This window comes from Octopus bimaculoides, chromosome 19, assembly GCF_046866305.1.
Source record: "Octopus bimaculoides isolate indiv1 chromosome 19, ASM4686630v1, whole genome shotgun sequence".
Lineage (NCBI taxonomy): Eukaryota > Metazoa > Mollusca > Cephalopoda > Octopoda > Octopodidae > Octopus > Octopus bimaculoides.
The window spans coordinates 27,683,316-27,705,119 of NC_142946.1; the positions used below are offsets into that span (position 1 = coordinate 27,683,316).

The window sequence follows — 21,804 nt, forward strand, 5'->3', positions numbered from 1 at the left end:
ATTGTAGTATTATTGGTCGCAGTTCAGATTTTCGTGGCTGCGGTTCTCGTCTTCGGGGTCACCACTTTAGGAAAGTGGGTTATACATCATTAGATGTACACCTAACTTTCCTATGTTAAATTAGAAGTGAACTGAACGCAGAAACTCCAAACTGATCAACAACAACAAATATTTATTGTATGGTGGAAAATAAAACAGCTTCCAATTGTCCGGTTTCCGAGTAGCCTGAAATGTAGATGTTTTGTTCCTTGAGCTGGTGTCGTTGTAGAGACAACTTCGTTCAACCACACTCAAATGAGAGAGCTTGCTTAGACGTCTTGCTTGGTCGCTGTCTGGCGTGGTAAAGAGAGAGAATAGAAGCGGGAACGCTTGGATGTTGAAATCCACGCATGCGTGGATAAGGATGCAGCAATGGCGACTATGCCTTTTTGGCGCCAATATGACGTCACTACAAGATAATAGGGGTGTAAGAAATCAGCACCAAGAATGGGATAGGGCAGGTCCACAATGACGAAGATCCACTTGAAATCCCTACGGAGTGATGGTAAGAGAGATTTGTCCGTAGGTTTTGATGGCGGAGTGATTCACCGCGTAGAGAGAGATGTCGGAAAGACCAGGATTGGTGGACGTAAACCTTCGAGGCCAGATACTTAAGCTGGCATTCGTGTCCACCATAAAGGACTCTGAAGAGTTGGCATCTCTGATAAAAAATAAAAAATGCACGGTGAGGTGAATCGATGGGGGAGACGACTGATGTGCCCAGTTCCTCCCCGAGAAGTGTAAGAGCAGGGCTGTGTACACTTGTCGGCCTGGTCCTTGAATTTCCTGTGGTACCAACAGATTGATGGGGCAAGAAGTGCGCGTGCGTGCGAGAAGGAGCAATGCCTGTAAGACTGATGTGGAGTTTACTCTGGGCCGAATGAATATTAGAAGAAATGAAGAACGATTCCAGTTGTGAAAACCACATCTTAGAATCTTCATGATATTGAAGCAAAGGAAAATCACTCATCTTGGACGATAATAGGAAAACGCAACGCCATGAAAAACAAGCTGGTTGAAAGAATCGCCGTTAGAAATAGCAGTCAAAACACGCTAGTTGAAAGAAGACACGAGTAGCGAACTAGGAAAATATTTGGATCTTTGGGGTTTGACGGGCAACATTTTTTTTGTAGCGTTTTTGGTACCGAAACACTTTCAAACTTCGAATATTTGTATATTTTGTGGTATAGAACAGATAAAAAATTTTGTATTCGAAGTTATTTTATGTAAAAAATTGTCGTATTTCCGTAATTTCAACCAATCACTGACGTCTATTGAGGTGAAAACAATTAATGCCGTAACGGTGTCATGGGATATTTTCCCTTGAATAAAATTAGTCCCGTTGTTTGTCAACAACAACTACAACCATAACCCTAACCCTAACCCCAACCCTAAAACCCTTACTAGGGAATAATGATATAATTAAACAGGGAATAACACACTTGACACCGAACAGCAGTAAGTGTATTCAGCTGAATAGACGTCAGTGATTGGTTGAAATTACAGAAATACGACAACTTTAACATAAAATAACTTGCGATGTACAATTTTTTGTTAAGAAGGTTAAGAGAAGTTGTTTTATATGACACATTCTACCAGTGTCCCAAGTTTAAAAGTGTTTCGTTAAGAAAACAAATGTTGCCCGTCAAACCCCAAAGGCCCAAATATTTTTCCAATAGCAGAAGATGAGAATAGGAGAAGTTCTTGCCAACGGATAAAGAACAAAACATGGCCAACACGTGGATAATCCGGGTGGCTGAGAGAATGAAACTCATAACTGGCACGTATGAAAAATTTGTTGTCCATGGGAAATCTGGAGAAAATTCCGGATATTTTTTTTTCTTTTTTTACAAGCAAGAAGAATATTCCCCTAGGACGCTGTGTCTTCAAAGGGACAAGTTGTAAATTCAGTTACAACACAAGGAAAAAATGCTTAGCAGTTTCCTCCTTGAAAATGGCGCCAAAACTTTTCTGGTGAAGAAGACAATACGGCGACGAGAGACATCAGTGGTATGTTCCTATATGAGGAATGGCGGTCTGGTCGCATAGCCGAAATCGCGAAGGAGTAAAAAAGAATATGTATTCACTGGTCAGAATTCGTCCGGGGTTTACCATTTTAGAAGGAATTGTGGTGTGTGCTGCATCGGGTCACCATTTTAGATGTCTGTGTTCCATGTCGAGTCACCATTTTAGATGACTAAGGTGATGTATTCCATGTCGGAGTCATCATTTTACATGGATAAGTTGTGGAGCCATCTAATGTGACTCTACTCAGAAGGCTGTAATATTATTTGACAGGAACACGGTATATAGAATATATATGAAATAAAGCTGTAACTTTAAATGTCTTTAATGTGGTCACACGTATATATACACAAGCTGAATGATAAATGAAAATGGTTTGATGCGTGGAAGCCATGGTCTTCTCCTGTGAGTTGCCTTCTATCTGATACTGGCGGTGTGGTGTGAGAGAGACAACTAGGTTATGTCTTTGAAGTCTCGCGTCCCAAAGCAAAAAGAGGAACAGATGAGTCTCTGAACCTTAATGTTGCATAATGCCCTCTATTGTCCAACTAATTAGGCAGCCACCGTCAGGGGAGGTAACTGCGCCTACACCACGACAATCGCTCGTTGTATTGTGTTTCATCTGCTTGTGTTGATTCTTCACACTACGAGATTTACTTCACCTGCGTGTTTTGTTTTAATAAAAAATTATAGTTATCAATTAGAATTTTATTATAGATATTTTTCGTCAATCGTCTTAATATTTTACATATTTCTCATATATAGCAAAAGTTGTTTGCAATGTTAATACAGTTTCTTGGCATTATGAAGGTGAATGGAATACGTGAACTTAATACAGATAGCTTGACATTATTTTTGAATTCTGCATGCAAAAACATATAAGATACACGTATTCTTTTTCTTTGGATAAATTCTTTGTTGACCAGTGTTATTCTTATCGTAGTTTACAAATCCAAACACGAAAACGTTACTTAACTTTGAAGTTTTGGAGACAGACGCCCCCTTTTCACACACACACACATGCACTTATACATTAATGATGTACACAAATACATGACAGGTATACATAATACTGAAATACGCATAAAGTAAACATGCAGACAAATATATTAATATAACAAATTTTAAAAATTAACAAAAACATACAATCAATGAAAAGACAAAAGAAATAGTAAGATGATACATGTTGAAGAGATCATTTCACAGACGCTAGACCATAAATTTCACAGGGCACAGCCTAAAATTTGACACCGCTCCGCTAAACTCCGAAAATTTCTGTCTCGCTATTTGGCTAAAAATACACAATTTTTCGATTTTTGAACCTCTGTAACTTTTTCCTCTAATTTTTTTTTTCTCCACAACATCATACCTTCATAGCAATTAGACTGGAAAATCGAAGGAATGCCTGGCATTCCTTCGATATGACTCGACGAATTCAAAACATTAATTCGGCTGTTTCCGTGAAAAGCTTAAAAGCACGTGGTCAACTGTCATGAAATTGGGAGAAAAAAGCTAATGGGTTGTTCGTACGTGCGTGCTTGTTCTTCCACAGCTTTATTCTAGAAGAATGCTGTGGACTATGGATATAACGAAATTATGCCAGCAATGTCGCATTTCAAACTTGAAGGAAAAAAAAAAAGCCTTACACGGACAAAAAGAAGCACGCACACCCACACACGTACAACCTATTAGCTTTTTTCTCCTCCTCCTATTTCATGACAGTTGACCACGTGCTTTTAAGCTTTTCACGGAAACAGTCGAATTGATGTTTTGAATTCGTCGAGTCATATTATTATAGCCAATTTTCATGTTTTACTGTCTTTTTAAAAATGCATATTTTGCGAATGAAAAAAACTAGATCCTTAAAAATATTTAATGTATAATCCGCTATTTTGATTCTGGATAAATCTTTTAAGTTCGTACTAATGTTTAAATGTTTGTTTTTTAAGCATAATTTAATTTGTTATGTGTTGCTTCTTATCGCATGTAATGTGTTTATCGCATTTAATACATATTGAATGCTTAAAACTACAAAAGATGTGTTGTTTATTTAATTTTGTCATTGAGGTGGTTGTGAGGTGTACTAAAAATAACAGCTAAATGACGTTTTTGAATAAATCTTTTTAAGTTCGTTTTATCGCATTAAATGCATATTGAATGTTTCAAACTACAAAAGACGTGTTGTTTACTCTCACTTTTTTTCTTTTTTGTCATTGGGGTGGTTGTGAGGTTTGCTAAAAAAAAAAAATAACAGCTACATAACGTTTTTGGATAAATCTTTTAAGTTCATGCTATCACATTAAATGCTTCAAACTACAAAAGACGTGTTGTTTACTCGTTTTCCTCTTGTAGAATACATGTATTGACAACACATGCTATTTTCAGGATGTTAACGACAAAATGTGCAGTCACACACAAAATGACAGCTTTCAAATCCTGTTTCCCCGACTGGGTGAAAATGATCAAACTTTAAGCCATTGTAACTTTTTAAAAACCTTTTTCATGAAAAAGTGAAATAACTCCAGCAATTCAGCTTGGAAAACTACACTAATGTGCCAAAGTTTTAAATTATTGAAATTTTTTAAATGCTGGCAGCCAAACAGGAAAGATCTGGAATTTTTTTTTTTTCATTTTAGCAACTGGTTGCACACCACAAAGTTTAACAGAACCTACTGCAGCAAGCCAGCATGCTCGCAGCATTACCATGGGTGACGACGAGGCTAAGGCACTGGGAAAGTCATGGGCATCACCTGACACCTAAGTAAGATACAATCCTGGATAACAGCAAGAAGTGTATCAGCTGTATGGTCTGCCAATGCCACTAAGAGACACCTTCTGATGTCTCTTTCTATTGTTCCGAATACCCACTGCGTTTTTACTACATGTCCCACATGATACTCTCATTTGACAAACACACTTTCATCAATTTCCACAATTCTGTTCCCCTCAGCCGTATGTTTTGAGCAACATAGTATTCCCTACATTTGTCATGGCAAAATTGCACCAATCTGCCAAGGCTTCCTTTGCAATGCCACATTCATGTGCAATTTCCAATCCCAAACATCCGTGGACCCCAAAATATAGCAAATCAATTACTTGGTGACACCATAGATTGCTACTTTCAAGAAGGATACCTTTGCAAATGGAAATTTTTTTTCTACATGGCCTTCTGCATGACCAAATAATGCCATCTGTCAATTTGTTGTCTATCATTTCTCTCATTGATTGATCGCATACAGGACACTTGAGAGGATGATTGAGGAGGCCATGTACTTTCAGCCAATTAATGCATTCTGCTGCCATGGCTGTAAAGACGGAAAGTTGCTGATACCCACTACACTATCAAAGTGGTTGGCATTAGGAAGGGCATCCAGCTGTAGAAACATTGCCAGATCAGATTGGAGCCCGGTGAGGCTTCCTGGTTTGCCAGTCCCCAGTCAAACCGTCTAACTTATGCCAGCATAGAAAACTGACGTTAAACGATGACGATGATGATGAAGATGATCTTAGTCTTATCACATTAGAATTAAAAGTGAAACAATATTATATCACATTACAATATAGATCTTATTCTTTCACTTTTATTCTTTGACTTTTGACATGTAATACTGAACCAGTGCCTATATTTTTTTTTTTATTATTAATGGATGGCCTTTTCTTTGGGACACAGATTTTAAAAATTAAATTCATTTTATCTTTGGAATGCACTGTTTCAGAGCTTTTTTTTTTTTTACTAAAAACACATACATAACCACATGCACTCGCATTTATACAGCACACACACACACATACACACTCAATAAATGAATGAAAAAAAGAGCAGCAGTTATATAATTTTCATTGCTTATAGTTGTTTCTGCTATAAGACTCCATGCTTCCTCAGAGTCATTTGAATGAAGTGTTTCTTTATTGTAGAAAGCATTTAAATACTTAGTTGGGTACATGTCAACACTAAGATAAAAGTATGTAATTTTCAAGACACTCACACATACAAATATATGTGTGTTTCTTGTATATGTACATGTATGGTGTCTATATAAAACATTGTGGATTTAAAAACCTTAACAGCTAGTTTTATTATCAAACAAAAGAAAAATATTCTGTGTTCATATGAAGTTGTATTGAAATAATTTAAGTGTTTATGTTTAGTATATGTTGTCCTGTATCAACATCATCATCATCATCATCATCATCTAACGTCCACTTTCCATGCTGCCATGGGTTGGACAATTTGACTGAAAACTGGTCAGCCAGGGAACTGCACCAGGTTCCAAACTGATTTGGCAAGGTTTTTATGGCTGGATGCCATTGCTAACACCAACCACTCCAAGAGTGTAGAGGGTGCTTTTCACATGCCACTGCCTCAGGTGCCATTGACAAGACACTGGAATTGGTTACAATTACGGTCTCACTTGGTTTGACAGGTCTACACAAGCACAATGTATTACCAAAGGTCTCAGTCATCTGTCACTACCTCCTTCAGGCCCAAAACTTGAATGGTGCTTTTTACATGCTACTTGGTATGAGTGCCAGTCAGAAAGCACTGACATCGGCCATCACTATGATTTCATTTGGCATGACAGGTCTTCTCAAGCACAGCATATAGCCCAATGTTTGAAGGGTGCTTTTTACATGCCAATTATGCAACGCTGGCATTGACCATGACTGATCTCACTTGGTTTGATAGATCTTCTCAAGCATGGCATATCGCCAAAGGTCTTGGTCACTTATTGCTTCCAAGAGGCTAAATATTTGAAGATTATGCTTCACCGCCTTGTCCCATGTCTTCCTGGATCCACCTCTTCCACAGGTTCTATCCACCATTAGAGGGTGGCACTTCTTCTCCACCATTAGAGTGTGTGATGTGTATGGATAAGAACAGCTGTTCTCATCCATACACATCACATTACCATGCCAGCACAGAACTTCACATCTGGTGCCTCTTATGCCCAACTTTTCTCTCAGGATGTTTACGCTCTGTCGTCCATGCACACCTACTTTACACATCCAACGAAGAATACTAGCTTCATTTCTTTCAAGCCTGTGCATATCCAGCTAGATGAGTTTTTATGTTCTGAATGCAAATAGAATATGGGGTTAGTTTTGTGTTATTTGGGTTATATTTGATGAAAAAATTAGCCCCATGATTCATTGAAGACTAAGACCATTGATCATCTTTGTCATCATCATTCTTTAATGTCTATTTTCCATGCTGGCATGGGTTGGACAGTTTGACCAGGGCTGGCAAGCTGTACAAGGTTCTAGTCTGATTTGGCCTGGTCTCTATGCTGGAAGCTCTTCCTAACGCCAACCACTTTACAGTGTGTGCTGGTGCTTTTAAAGTATTACTGGCATGAGCACTTTCATATGGCACCAGCACAGGTCTCTTGCAGGCCAATCCTCTTCAAAAGGGAATGTGGCTGTAACACTTCTGTGGAAGACAGATCTTCTTGAGTACAGCAAGGCACTAGATATCTCGATTCTTTGTCATCTCAAGGTTCCGCATTCTGAGATCATCTTTTAGTACTTCATCCCATGTCTTCCTGGGTCTCCCTCTTCCATGAGTTCCATCCATTTTGAGTGAACGGCAAGTAAATTATTACAGAAGAATCTGTGACAGTTCCTTAAATTTATTGTGACCCATTAGGCTTTTTTTGATCAGTTACATTTTAACTTCTCAAAGCTAATACTTTTTGCTGAAAGAGTGAGGTGGGGGCAAAAACCGGAGTTTTTACTGCATTTTTACTTTGAGAGAAAACATATTTTTTACAAATGTTCACTACCTTACAAAAACTATATCAGTTAAGCAAATAACATATTCAGAACACTATTTCAGAACAGCATCTTCATTCTCTTTGAGCATATAAAAGACAGATTTAGCTGGGGTAAAATGTGTAAGCCAAAATTCAGTTCTCCAGAATTATATTACTCATACACATCAATAGGCATCCTTAGATATCAGAAAGATCAGAGATGCAACAAAAATTTAAAATATCTAGGTCATGTGAAAGAGGGTTATGGAAAGTGGCACATGATATGAAATTAATGAAACTTGACTAAATCAAAAATTCAACATAAAATATTCTCTATAGCTGGAGTGGCTTAATTCCTGATATATTTATGCACGATGCATCAACATCATCATTATCATCATCGTTTAACGTCTGCTTTCCATGCTAGCATGGGTTGGACGATTTGACTGAGCACTGGCGAACTAGATGGCTACACCAGGCTCCAATCTAATTTGGCAGAATTTCTACTGCTGGATGCCCTTCCTAACGCCAACCACTCCGAGAGTGTAGTGGGTGCTTTTACGTGCCACCGGCATGAAAATTTCAAAAAAGTTTTCGAATCGAAAAATTCATGAAGTTACACATATTTTTGTGCATCTGCTCAATTAACTGCTTTTCGCATTTTAAGGAAAAAAAAAAAAAAAAAAATTCATATCCCACTTTTCTCACCCACCCCAGAATCTACGGTGCTTGAAATATACACATCCAAAAAATTATGGTTTAAGAACCATAAACTAAATAATTTCCGACCCTATTCTAAACGAATGCCAGATTTCTTAAAAAATTAAAAATCGACTGTATACACATAATCCATAACAAAGCAGCGTTTCGTTATTTTACGTTTATCTGTGTAACAGAGATATTTCTATATCAAAAAATATGTGAGAATATTTTTCCAATGTCAGTCCGGTACTCACGGTGACATGATATACAATAGAAATTAAAGAGTCACAGTAGAATGATACTATTCTGTTAATCTGTTGTCTGATTTCAGTTAATAACGAATACGAATGCACACCTAACAACACTCCCAGAAATCACTTCTTCAACTTCCTGTTTTCCTTGCATAGTTTTTTTTTCGTCTTTGATATTTTTTCTTATGCGTTTACCTTTTTATTTTTCAATGACAATCGGGCCTTATATCTACAGAAAATCTGTGAGCATTGCTTCCCAACATGGTTGCATTGCATTTGATAACAATATCAACTTACTGTTAGCTTACAAGGACTACACTCCAGAAACATTTTTGTGTTTATGATGATCAATTTTGGTATGATATTCATGTCAACCTAATGATCATCAAATATTCAACATGACTTTAATCGCTGCTTTAAGTCGCTTTGTGCGGCGTTATGTTTTCAGTGCTGAAGTCTTAATTTTGTGTATTCTCTTATTCCTTATTTATAATTCTGGTCGACTGCATGTGGAACCATTGCGTAAATATTTTCAAAAGGCACGTATCAAATTACAACTAAAGTGGAATGGATATTACGATCAGATTCCCGAGGAAAGTGAGAAACAAGTCACGGAAAAGAAAACTAAGGCGTCATGGGAGTTACGGAAAGGCAACATTGCCATTTATGCAATTCAAGGGCGCCGCTCTCACATGGAAGATCGGTACAACTTTATTAGCAACCTGGATGATACCCAGACTTCAATTTATGGAATATTTGATGGTCATGGAGGAGAGGTAAGAGGATATTCCTAATTGGTGTAGTCTATATCTATTCGACATACCAAACTATTAGGTACCTTATATTTTTTGTAAATAAAGTTTGATTCTCTGTCATCATTTTCCCTTATACATGTATGTTTCCTGCTTTTGTTTTTCAAACATGAAAGAAACCAAACCTAACAAAATCATTTCAGTTTGCTCTTGCACCCCCCCCCCCAAAAAAAAACATTAGGAAAATATTTTGTCATTCGAAAAATAGTTTGCTTCCATATAATTCTTCGTCATGATGTCTGACAAGTTTTAAAAGTTAAAAATTATCTTAATCTTATTAAACAATGATTTGTCAGCCCATTTTTCAATTCTCACAGCACTCCCCGAGGGTAGGGGCTACCCGCCTATGAAGAACACTGCTATATCTTGGATAAGTGAACTTGGGAAGATGTATCTAACGATAAAAATAATGAATCTATATTTACGAATCCACAGATATGTAACTTCAATTACTGTTTGAATTTTAAGGCTTAAACAGTGCCTTCGTGGTGACTTTTGTATTTTTTGTACATTTTGGACTGTACAATGTGTCCTTTTGAATACTTGGAGCAAGGTGAAATTGTATTGAAAGTAAGGAAGGTTGGGAATGCAATAGTAAGAGTTTAAATGCAGTCTTTCTCATGGAATTGGGACTGCCCCCTCCAAGTAGTCTGTCAAGATTAGAAAAGGAGCAGATTGCCTTGTTTAATAAAATTAACCTGATTTTAAAACTTGTCCAACAAAAGGAACAAGGTGCATTCCAAAAGTTTTGATATTTTTTCTAGAAAGGCATTTATTAATTTCAAAGAAATATAAAACTGTAATCTTCAAAATAGGATCCACTGACTTCAATGCACTTGCTGTAACACTCCAGCCACTTCGTGTAGGCCCCAGGTAAGCCTCCAAAGTGAAGGTGTCCAGGTCCCTTGTCATAACTTCCTTCATCTCTTTACAGCTTGGGGTACAACCAAAAGTTTCATGGTGCAAGGTCTGGATTATAAGGAGTTATGGTACCCGTCTCTGTCAAATAGTTGGTTACCAAGATGGAATTGTGGACTGGTGCATTATCCTGATGCAAATACCACCTACCCTATTGGAAGAGCTTTGGACTTTTGTGATGGAATTTCTTCTTGAACTCCCTCAAAACTTTCACAATGTACTCTTTGTTGACCATCTTGACAAAGGGCACCAAGTGGCTGTAGATGATACCCTTGCTATTGAAAAAGGGGATCATCATGAGCTTTTCAATGGACTTGTGTTATTTGGCCTTCTTCGGTCAGGGGAAGCTAGGATGCTTCTGTTAGGCACTGTCTCTTGGTATCTGGATAGTAACTAGATTGAGCTTTTGTTACTGGTCACTTGAAGCTCAAGTACCCTTGAGATAATGAGCTCAACCATCTCCTTGCTGTCACCAATGTATCTTTCATTCTGTTCATCACAGAACTTTGCACAAATTTTGTGTGTGTTTAGATCTTCATGAATAATTTTGTGTACAGTTGCCACACCAACTTCAAACTTCATGCTTATCGTCATTATAGACATAATAATCTTCATCCAGAAAATTATGAATTTTCTCAAACAGTTCTTATGTTCTGATGTCCCACTTCCTCCTACACCTTTCATTGTCTATCACCTCTTTTGTAACGTCCTTGAACCACTTGTACCAGCAAAAACCAAATGCTCGACTCATACAAGTAAATTCATAAGCAGTCTAGAACATTTCATAAGTTTCTGTAGCTTTTTTGCCCAGTTTAACACAAAACTTTATAGCATAGCGAGCTTACAAGTTGTCTTCATGTCTCAATTGTATTCTGCAACTCCGGCAAGCAGTGTTTAGTAGATCATCATCATCATCATCATCGTTTAACGTCCGCTTTGCATGCTAGCATGGGTTGGACGATTTGACTGAGGCGACACCAGGCTCCAATCTGATTTGGCAGAATTTCTACAGCTGGATGCCCTTCCTAACGCCAACCACTCCGAGAGAGTTGTAGGTGTTTTACGTGCCACCAGTACGAGGGCCAGTCAGGCGGTACTGGCAACGATCTTGCTCGAATGTCTTTTCACATTCCACTGGCACAAGTGCCAGAGAGGCGACGTTGGTAATGATCAATGGCCACACTCGAAATGGTGTATTTTACGTGTCACCTGCATAGGGGCCAGTCCATCGGCACTGGCAACGATCATGCTTGAATGTCTTTTCACGTGCCACTGGCGCAAGTGCCAGGAAGGCGACGAAAGATCTTGCTCGAATGTCTTTTCATGTGCCACTGGCACAAGTGCCAGGAAGGCGACATTGGTGACTATCACGCTTGTGCTATTTACGTGCCACCGGCACGGAAGCCAGACAGCTGCTCTGGCAATGATCGCGCTCGGACGGTGCTCTTAGTGCTCCACTGGTACAGGTGCCATCACGATTTCGCTTTCGCTTGCCCCAACAGGTCTTCACAAGCCGAGTTTAGTGTTCCTACAAATTTAGTTCGATTCTGATTTCACTTGCCTCACCATGTCTTCGTAAGCGGAGTTTAGTGTCCAATGAAGGAATGTTACGCATAAGTGGGCTGGCTACATCCCTGGCAGAGGCCTTGGATTTTGGTCTCACTTGGCTTGCCGGATCTTCTCACGCACAGCATATTTCCAAAGGTCACGGTCAAAAGTCATTGCCTCGGTGACGCTTAATGTTCGGAGGTCGTGCTTCACCACCTCATCCCAGATCTTCCTAGACCTGCCTCTTCCACGGGTTCCCTCAACTGCTAGGGTGTGGCACTTTTTCACACAGCTATCCACATGCATTCTCGCCACATGACCATACCAGTGCAATCGTCTCTCTTGCACACCACAACTGATGCTTCTTAGCTTCAACTTTTCTCTCAAGATACTTACACTCTGTCGGGTATGCACACTGACATTACTCATCCATCGGAGTATACTGGCTTCATTCCTTGCGAGCTTACGCATGTCCTCAGCAGTCACGGCCCATGTTTCACTGCCATGTAGCATGGCTGTTCATACACATGCGTCATACTGTCTGCCTTTTACTCTGAGTGAGAGGCCCTTTGTCGCCAGCAGATGTAAGAGCTCTCTGAACTTTGCCCAGGCTATTCTTATTCTAGCAGCTACACTTTCAGCGCACCCACTCCCACTACTAACTTGGTCACCCAGATAGCGGAAGCTATCGACTACTTCTAGTTTTTCTCCCTGGAATGAGACTGAAGTTGTTTTCTGCATATTTACTGTGTTTATTGCACCTGAACATCTGCCACATACAAAAACTAACTTCCTAGTTAACCTGCTTTTGATATTGCTGTACCTCTTATGTGTCCATAACTTGCACAGGGTACATCTTATATAGTTTCTAGCTACACCTTTTCTACAGATTGAGCAGGGCCATTACCTGAAGGGGTTTGTGTTTTGTCTACCTTCCTACTTATTAGGACTTTGGTTTTAGCTAGGTTGACTCTAAGGCCCTTCGATTCTAGTCCCTGCTTCCACACCTGAAACTTCTCCTCTAGTTATGATAGTGACTCAGCAATTAGGGCAAGGTCATCAGCATAGAGGAGCTCCCAGGGGCAATCTGTCTTGAATTCCTCTGTTATCGCCTGGAGGACTATGATAAATAGGAGGGGGCTGAGGACTGAACCTTGGTGGACCCCTACCTCTACCCGGAATTCATCACTGTACTCATTGCCAACCCTCACCTTACTGACAACATCTCTGTACATGGCTCACACAGGTCTCACTAACCATTCTTCTATCCCAAGTTTCCTCATTGATCATCAGATAAGGGATCGGGGGACCCTGTCAAAGGGTTTCTCCATGTCAACGAAAGTCAGGTACAGAGGTTTATCCTTGGCTAGGTATTTCTCCTGCAACTGTCTTACCAGAAATATAGCATCAGTGGTGCTTTTCCCTGGAACAAACCCAAACTGCATCTCATCTAAGCTGACTCTCTCCCTAATTAGTTGGGCTATGACCCTCTCAGTGACCTTCATTACCTGGTCCAACAACTTTATACCTCTATAATTGTTTGTGTCTAAAGCATCACATTTACCTTTGTAGCAGTTGACTATGTTGCTGCTACACCAGTCATTGGGTATGACTCCTTTGTGTATCACCTGGTTAACTATACGGGTGACTAGGCTATAGCCGACACTGCCAGATATTTTGAGCATCTCTGCAGTGATTTCTGATGGGCCGGGGGCTTTCCTTGTCTTCATACTCTTAATTGCTTTATCTACCATGCTACTGTCAACTCGGATAGCTGGTCCCTCTGTTGGGTCGACATACGGCAGACTCTCTTTCTCCCATTCATTCTCTTTATTGAGCAATCTTTTGTAGTGGCATCTCCAAACCTCTTTCTTTGCAGCCTCATTTAGTGCAAGCGTACTATCATCCATGTGAACACATTTCTCTCCTACGACATCATGATTCTCTCTCACACACTGTCTTGCAACACGAAATACTTCAAGTCCTTGGTCCTCACGACGCAGAACATTGGCAAATTTTTTCTTATCCACTTCCCCTCTGGCTAAATAAACCTGTCGCTAGCTTCCCTTCTGGCAGTGTGATACAATTCCCTGCTACCTCTGTTCTTCCAGTCCTTCCAAGCCTATTTCTTTTGTCTAATAGCCTTGTCTGCCTCCTTGTTCCACCACCATGTTACTTTGGGTTGAGAGGGGCCTTTGCACCACCCACAGATCTGGTCAGTAGCCCTCAACAGGTTGTCCCTTAGAAACCTGTAGTCTTCTACATCATCATCATCATCGAGAGGGGAGTTAAAAGTGATAATACATCCATCTCCTTCAATGTGGACTAACAAAAATATTCAGAATTGTAATTTCCATATTTTCAAACCTGCATGCTTTTAAAAAGTTTGTTCAAAAGGAGTACTAGTTAAAAAAAGAAAAGGATGGAAAATGAGGTGGTGTTGATAAAAATGTGTATAGGCAACAGTTGTACTGATCACTAAGAGAGAATGGAACCTTTGGAAAGAGACCCAGCAAGACATGGGATAAAACGAAGAAGACTAATCTTAGGATGGTGAGCTTCACAAGGTACATTGTGTGGTAGATTAGGCAGATGTCTTCCACTATAGCTCCAGGCTGACTAATTGTGAATAGATTTGAAGCCTGTTATATGTATATATATATATATATATATATATATATATATGTATATATATATATATGGGGGGGGGGGGCTGTGTATTATGTTTGTGTTTACTCCACACCACTGCTTGACAATTACTGTTGTTTTTTTTACTCCCCTGTAACTTAGTGGTTTGGCAAAAAGAGCTCAATGGAATAAGTGCCAGATTTTAAGAAAATGAAGTACCAGGGTCAATTTCCTCAAAAAACTTTCAAGGTAGTACCCCAACATGGCCAAAGCCCAGTGACTAACAAGTAAAAGATATATTGTCATTGGTTGTCTGTTGTAGGTTGACATTGACTGTTCTTGTTCAGTAATCATTTCTAGCAGCCTCACATGTGGGTCACAAGGCTTGCTTTTGATCTACAACAATGATGATATCTGCTGCAGGTGAAGCTATTTAACCCCGTTTTGCAGATTGACCCTCATGGTGTCAAGCACAACTGTGAAGTAGAGAGAGAAGAGTGCAGGGCAAGCATGCACCACTGCTTCACACCATGCAAACACTGCAAATGCATCACTCAATTCTCCATCAACTGAGACTGGCCCTTTCATTCCTGTATGGATCTGCATCCATAAGTTTCTAGCACTTTCCAAAGTGTTTCTCAATCCACCATGTCAAATGTGTTGGAAAAGTACACAAACTTCATGCAAAGGGGTTGGTGTTGCTCTGCTACTTTCTCCTATAGCTGACACAATGTGAAAATCATGTCCATGGTTGATCTCTCTGATTTGAAGCCACATTGACTCTCTGATAAAACCTGCCCTGAAATGTTTTTCAGTCATTTGAGAATGATTTTCACTAGCACCTTACCAGCAATGGCCAACAGAGAAATGCCTCAGTGGTGGGTTCTTATTCTAGATAGAGAAAACAAGATCTTTAGTACCAGTTCAGTGGTTGATACAGCTTTCAGTTCCAAAGTTGGAAGCTAGATCTTCCAGTATCTTCCACATGTATAATCACTGCATATATTTCACATCTCGCCAGGGAGCAGAGCTCTAGTTCCTTTAGCCTCTCCCACTAGCTCATCCTTTTCACTGAGTCAATCTACTTCGTGTAGTAGTGCTACATTACTTCAAATTCTGCAACTAGTTTGATGCTCTGAAGTGAACACAGTTGGGAGCAGTAATCTAGATGACTAAGAATGAAAGTTCTTCATAGAAATAGCATGGTATTCTTTTTCCTGCATCTGAATGATCTCAGAATCCATCCAGCTACTCACTTGCATAGTGTTGCCATCTTGGTAATATGCATATGGAATGTTGTATCATTACTCTTGTGGATTCGTAGCTCACACACTGATGCTTACGCTGTGATTGTACTACCCCCTGGTCCTGTGTATTCTCATTATAGTCTGTTTGTGAGCCGATAGTGGAACGTTTGAAACTTCTCAGCACTGAACTGCATGTTATTTTCTTCAGCCCACTTGCATATTGCATTCATGTCTTTTTGCAGTTTTAGTATGTCACCAGGGTCCTCAATTGCCTGTTATACTTGTGTATCAGCATAGCTGGTGAGAGTGGCTGACTGTATGGCTGAGGGCATGCCTGATGGAGTCACCATAAACAGTTGTGATGCAAGTACAGTTTTTTTTGAGGGACTCCATTGAGAATTGATGTCTCCTAGAGAAAGGACCACTGACTTCTATCTTCACAGCCACTCTCCTAGTTTTACAGTAATCATCCCATGATCAACTTTGTCAAAGGCCAGGAAGAAATTGGAATATTTTTTTTCGTTTTGGGTCTCCTTGCAAAAGTTTTGTTTGCTTTCTTTTCCTAGTCACTGTACTCGTTGGTTCGATTATTCCTTGAGGTATTGGAATGTCAAAAATGTCATAAAGAAATTCCATTGGCTCTTCATGTCTTATTCTTTCTTCCATCAACCATTTTTTCATTTGGTTTAGGTGTCTCTTGTGTTCCCACATATGACCTTTTACAATGTATTTTATTTTTCCTACATGTTTACTTATACTTTCTTCCCAACTTTCCTCTCCATTTCTGTATATTTAAAAAAAAAAAAACCATGTCACCGATTTTTAAATATTTCATCTTATTTTTGGTGTTTCTCTCCATTTTTTTCTTTTCTTCCCGGTAGTAATTTGTCAAAACACTGACCTGACTTTCCTGGCGAACATTAGTTCAGCTGGCAGCATACCTGATGTGGTGTTGGGGTTAGGCGTTAATTAGTAGACACCTAAGAATTGCGTCAATGCAGTATCAGCTAATAGTTCATTTCTAGATTTTTTCAGCACTCTCTTAAACATGTCTATGAAATGTACCACTAGTTCATTTGATCTTGGATGGTATGGCGAAGTAGTAATATGCTCCATTGCATGCATTTTGCAAAAGTTTTTAATTCCTTTGATGGGAATGGTGTACATAAGTATGTCATCACAAATTATAATTTAGTAGGATCATTCCCCAGCATTGCAATCGGTTGGCTGTATGTGTGGGGATACCCTTTTTTGATCTGTAACTTGATAACAATGGGCGGTGATCTGTTTGCAGACTGAATTTCCTTCCATGTATGAATTTGTGAAATTTTTTCACAGCAAAAATAATGGCTAGTGCCTCCGTCTCAATTTAGCTGTAGTATTTTTCAGCTGCCAACAATGAATGTGAAGCATGAGCGATGGCTTTTAGGATACTATTTTCATACTTGTGTAAAATTACCACTCCTATACCACTTTTGCTAGCATCAGATGCTACTACTATTTTTGAATTTGGATCAAAGTGCAATAATGACAGTTCTGATGTTAAAACTTTTAAAATTTCTTTGAACGCTTTTTGACATCTGTCTAACCAATACCATTTTACACCTTTTTTCAATAGGTTGTTCAGGGGTGCTCTTAGCTAATGCATGTTTGGTAATAGTTTGCGAGCCCTAAGAATGCTTGTAATGTTGTAATATTTTTCAGGGTAGGCATATTTTTTATTGCAGTCGAATGTTCCTCATGCTGGCCTCTAGACTTACTTTTTATGAGTATGTCATCCAAATATGCTATAGCAAAATCCGTATCCGCAAGCATTGTGTCCATCACCTGTTGGAAAATACTAGGTGCCACATTTATCCTGAAAGGAAGTCGATTGAATTTATATAAACCTTTATGAGTGTTTATCGTTAATAAATTCGAACATTCTTCCTTGACTAGTAACTGTAAATACACTTCCGACAAGTCTGATTTTGAGAAAAATTTTCCCCCATTGAGTTTCGCAAAAATTTCCTCTGGGCTTGGTAGTAGATAATTGTATATCCTTAAACATTCGTTCAAATAACATTCGTTATGTCCTTCTTTGAACTCACTGTATATGCCATTTTATAATGTGGGCTTATAACAAGGTTATAACAATACAAATATAAATCAGAAACAACATGGAACAAACAATATCTCTTTGCAATGACTTCTACGACTGTCTCTCACTGACAGTGTGCATTTGCCTTTATACGGTTTAAGACAGTTGACTTGCTATCCCACAGGGGTGTCAGGATTTCACTACAACATTCATATTCACATGAGTGGTTGAACTGCTGTTTCAGTACCCAGTCATAAAGCTGTAGTAGCTGTATGAGGCAGCTCCTCCTCAGATGGAAGCTATTTGTGAACAGGTTATTTTCTTTCTGACATATGAAGTTGGAGAGATAGGCCTGTAATTTTTAGCATTTGCTCTGCTTCCTCCTTTATAGACTGGGCATCTTATACTTTCTTTTAACAGGATGAAAAATTCGGAGCTTAATTTCAAACTCAGTTGAGCACTGCTGTATGTTTTCTATACTGAGCATATCTAGATCTCATCTAATGACTGTGCACGCACGCACGCACGCACAATTTTGTTATGAGGATTCATAAGAATCAAGGCACAATAACTCTCCCAGTGAAATAACATAGAAGGCATCCAGTATTGGCATGATACCATAGGTATGCAATTACCAAATCCAATTTCAAACGTAGATCTGACTCAAGGGTGGGTCCTTAGTGTGACTTAGATATAAAAAGTAAACACAAATAGCATTTAAATTTACAATACTTGTTTCAGTAGAATTTATTTGTTTAATGCAACCATAAAAGAATACACCATAATATACAATCCACGATCATCAGGTAAAATTTTAAACATCACCTGTATGTAGCCAACAGTACCTGGACTAGTCCAGCCAATATTGATTATGTCCAAGCTGATGTTTGCAATATATACTTATATATATATCTCCGAGTTTGTGTAAATGTGTATAGAATAATATATCAGTGGAATAAAGTTAAAACATGGTCTGGTTTTCACATTTTTTATTACAGTATTTTAAAAAAATATAAATTTTTTTACAATGTTGAGGTGTGTTAAACATTAAAAAAATATTTTGTAATGTTCATAAAGTTCAGTTAGTGCTTTCATACATTCATACTAAACATCAGCTTTCAAAATGTATTTAACTGACAGTTGAGTTCTTGACAGCTGTAGTAAAATAAGTAACTTCTTCCTTTTTGTACCTCTTAGAAGGCTACAAGCTGAATTTTTTTTTACCAATCTGCATGCAGTTTAAACGTCATGATTTGCTGGGTGTACCGATATCACTGGCATAAATCCCACCTTTATTTTAACCAAGTAGCTTGTGGTTTACATGTAATGGTTTTATGAGAGAGCAAAGTTAGTTGGTTTTGATTGTTTTATTTTATTTGGTGGGAGACTTCTGTGATTTGTTTACATTCATATGTTAAAGATATTTTTTAATCCACATCATTAACTGGTTGTTATATTATTGTTGGCATTTCTGTTCAGAACAGGTTTGAACATTTTAATAAACCATTTTTCTTTTATCTTTCTTGCAAACTCACTTGTATCATGTTGCTTGTGGAAAAGAAAAAATTAGAAACATTTTCTGACCACATGTTTCTATATGTTTGCTCAGTGGAATTCGGCAAACATTAGTGATCCAGATTTGTTGTCTGTGGACTCATGATAATGCATTACGTGTTTCGCCAATATATATTTCCTCACAGTTCGGGCATTTAATGCAGTAGATTAAATTTCTGCTTTTGTAGTTCATACCTGCATTTGCGAAAATCTGTCCATTTTTTTGTTCTAATGGATCTACCAGTATACATGTATTGACATGTTCCACATCTGTTATCATTACACTTGGATACTGTGCATGTTTTATCCTGTTCATGTTGAATTTTGCTTTTAATAGTTTCCTTAGGTTATGTGGTTGCCAAGTAAGAATAGATCAATATATTTGTGGTACCAATGCAGGGACATTTTCAACAGATTTCAGTAACCGTTGGAAAACCAACTATAACAGTGACTCCATTACTTCCTAGCAATATCTGAAGAAGAAATTTTTATAGTCTGAAAGATGATATTAGATAATGAATAATTAAATTATTTATAACTGTTATTATAGTTCACTCTGCATTGTTGTGCCATTCCATACACGTTACTTTTCACAAACATGCTTCCAGCGAACTACAATACCCTCATATATATATATTACATATATATATGTAATAATAATAATAAATATGTATATGTGTGTGTGTATATATATATATATATATATATATATATATATATATATAGACTTCACCAACTGTATAAACAACATGAAATACATAGACAAACAAGTTAAATACGTTAACAACAAAAGAAAAAAATGGAAAACAGGACAAGTAAACACAGAGAAACGACCCTTCATCAGTTGTCAGCTGTCTGTCTACTCATTTTGAGCATTCAGCAACAATATAAGTTTTCAAAGATTGTTGCTCCCATAAATTCTAAAATAAAATTTAGGATTTATGCAGGGTCAAGGTTGGGAACAAAAATAAGACAGTGGAGACATACAAGGAAACTGAATGAAAACAAACATGGAGGGTTGTTAGAATGAGAGGAAAATAGTGAATGCTGGGAAAAATATTTTCATTGCAAAGAGAAAAGATAGAAGAGAGAGAGAGAGAATATCCATGCAGGAAAAGAAAGATGGTCACATGAGGAAAGGAATGATGGAAGCTGCTGACTTGTGAGCAACAAGAGAGAGAAAAAGAGAAAGAGGGGGAGAGAGAGACAGATAGAAAGCGGTGAAAGAGGCGGGGGGAAAGGGGAATTAGAGAAGGATGGAGGAAGAAAACAATATAGAGTAGAGTCACATCAAAAAGGTGAAGATAATTTTACTTGGAAATGGATGCGTGGTGTTCAACCTGAAAGATATTTCCTCATCCAGGGAGCAAGAATGGCTGAGTGTGCTGCCCAGGTAGACAAACTTGTCTACTACCTTCAGAATTGTCCAGGCTAATGCCAAGTCCAAATACCTTGCAAGAAGCAGAAATGCAATTCATGAGTATTTGCATGTCGTCCACTGTATGAGTGACTAAGTCACAGTCATCTGCATAAAGGAGGTCACAAATAATAGACTGGAGAACCTTTGAATTGGCAGCAAATCGGCGAAGATTAAAGAGGCGGCCAGAAGATTGATATCTGACATATATTCCCAGAGAGCTAACCTTAGAAAAAGCATGAGTAAAAGCAGCAGCAAAGTACAAAGAAAAGAGAGTTGGGGCAAGGATGTCACCCTGCTTGACACCATTCTCTACAGGAATGGGGCCTGCCATGCTACCACCAACATTGACCCAAGCCTCCATCCCATCATGAAATGATTTAATTATAGATACAAAGTGATCTGGACATCCAAGTTTGCCAAGTATTTTCTATAGAAAGGCCTTTATTAAATCAATGAATACCTGGACAAGATCCATATTCTGCTCATAGCACTTCTCCTGCATCTGTCTTGCTGTGAAAATCATATCCATTGTCCCTCTACCAGATCGGAAGCCACATTGAGATTCAGATAGGACATCATTTATGAGACACCCATTCAGACGGGTAAGAAGGATATTTGCCAGGACCTTGCCAGCAGCTGATAGTAGAGCAATACCTCTGTAGTTACCACACATTTATCCTTTACATAGAGGAAGAATAATTGCATCCTTCCAGTCCTTAGGGATTGCACCATCCCTCCAGACTGCACTAATAAGTTCATAAAGGGACTGTGTGATGTAATTACCACCAAATCACAAGACCTCAGCACAAATTCCATCCTTTCCAGGT

The 21,804-nt window shown here is 38.5% G+C and overlaps 1 protein-coding gene and 1 long non-coding RNA gene across 2 annotated transcripts in view; one reads left to right on the forward strand and one right to left on the reverse strand.

Moving 5' to 3' along the window:
* Window positions 1-1,657: 1,657 nt before the first annotated feature.
* LOC149131801 (uncharacterized) lies at window positions 1,658-3,694 on the reverse strand. Its single transcript, XR_016245205.1, has 2 exons — window positions 3,211-3,694; window positions 1,658-2,726 (listed from the first exon to the last, which is right to left on the reverse strand). It is a non-coding gene; the product is annotated as an uncharacterized LOC149131801 (long non-coding RNA).
* Window positions 3,695-8,895: 5,201 nt separating this feature from the next.
* The window catches only part of LOC149131802 (protein phosphatase 1L-like), a 32,473-nt gene continuing 19,564 nt past the window's right edge, over window positions 8,896-21,804 (forward strand). Inside the window, exon 1 of the mRNA XM_089366403.1 lies at window positions 8,896-9,546. Within this exon, the coding sequence (XP_089222529.1) occupies window positions 9,169-9,546 (378 nt within the window). The 5' untranslated portion in view covers window positions 8,896-9,168. The remainder of the gene's footprint in view (window positions 9,547-21,804) is intronic.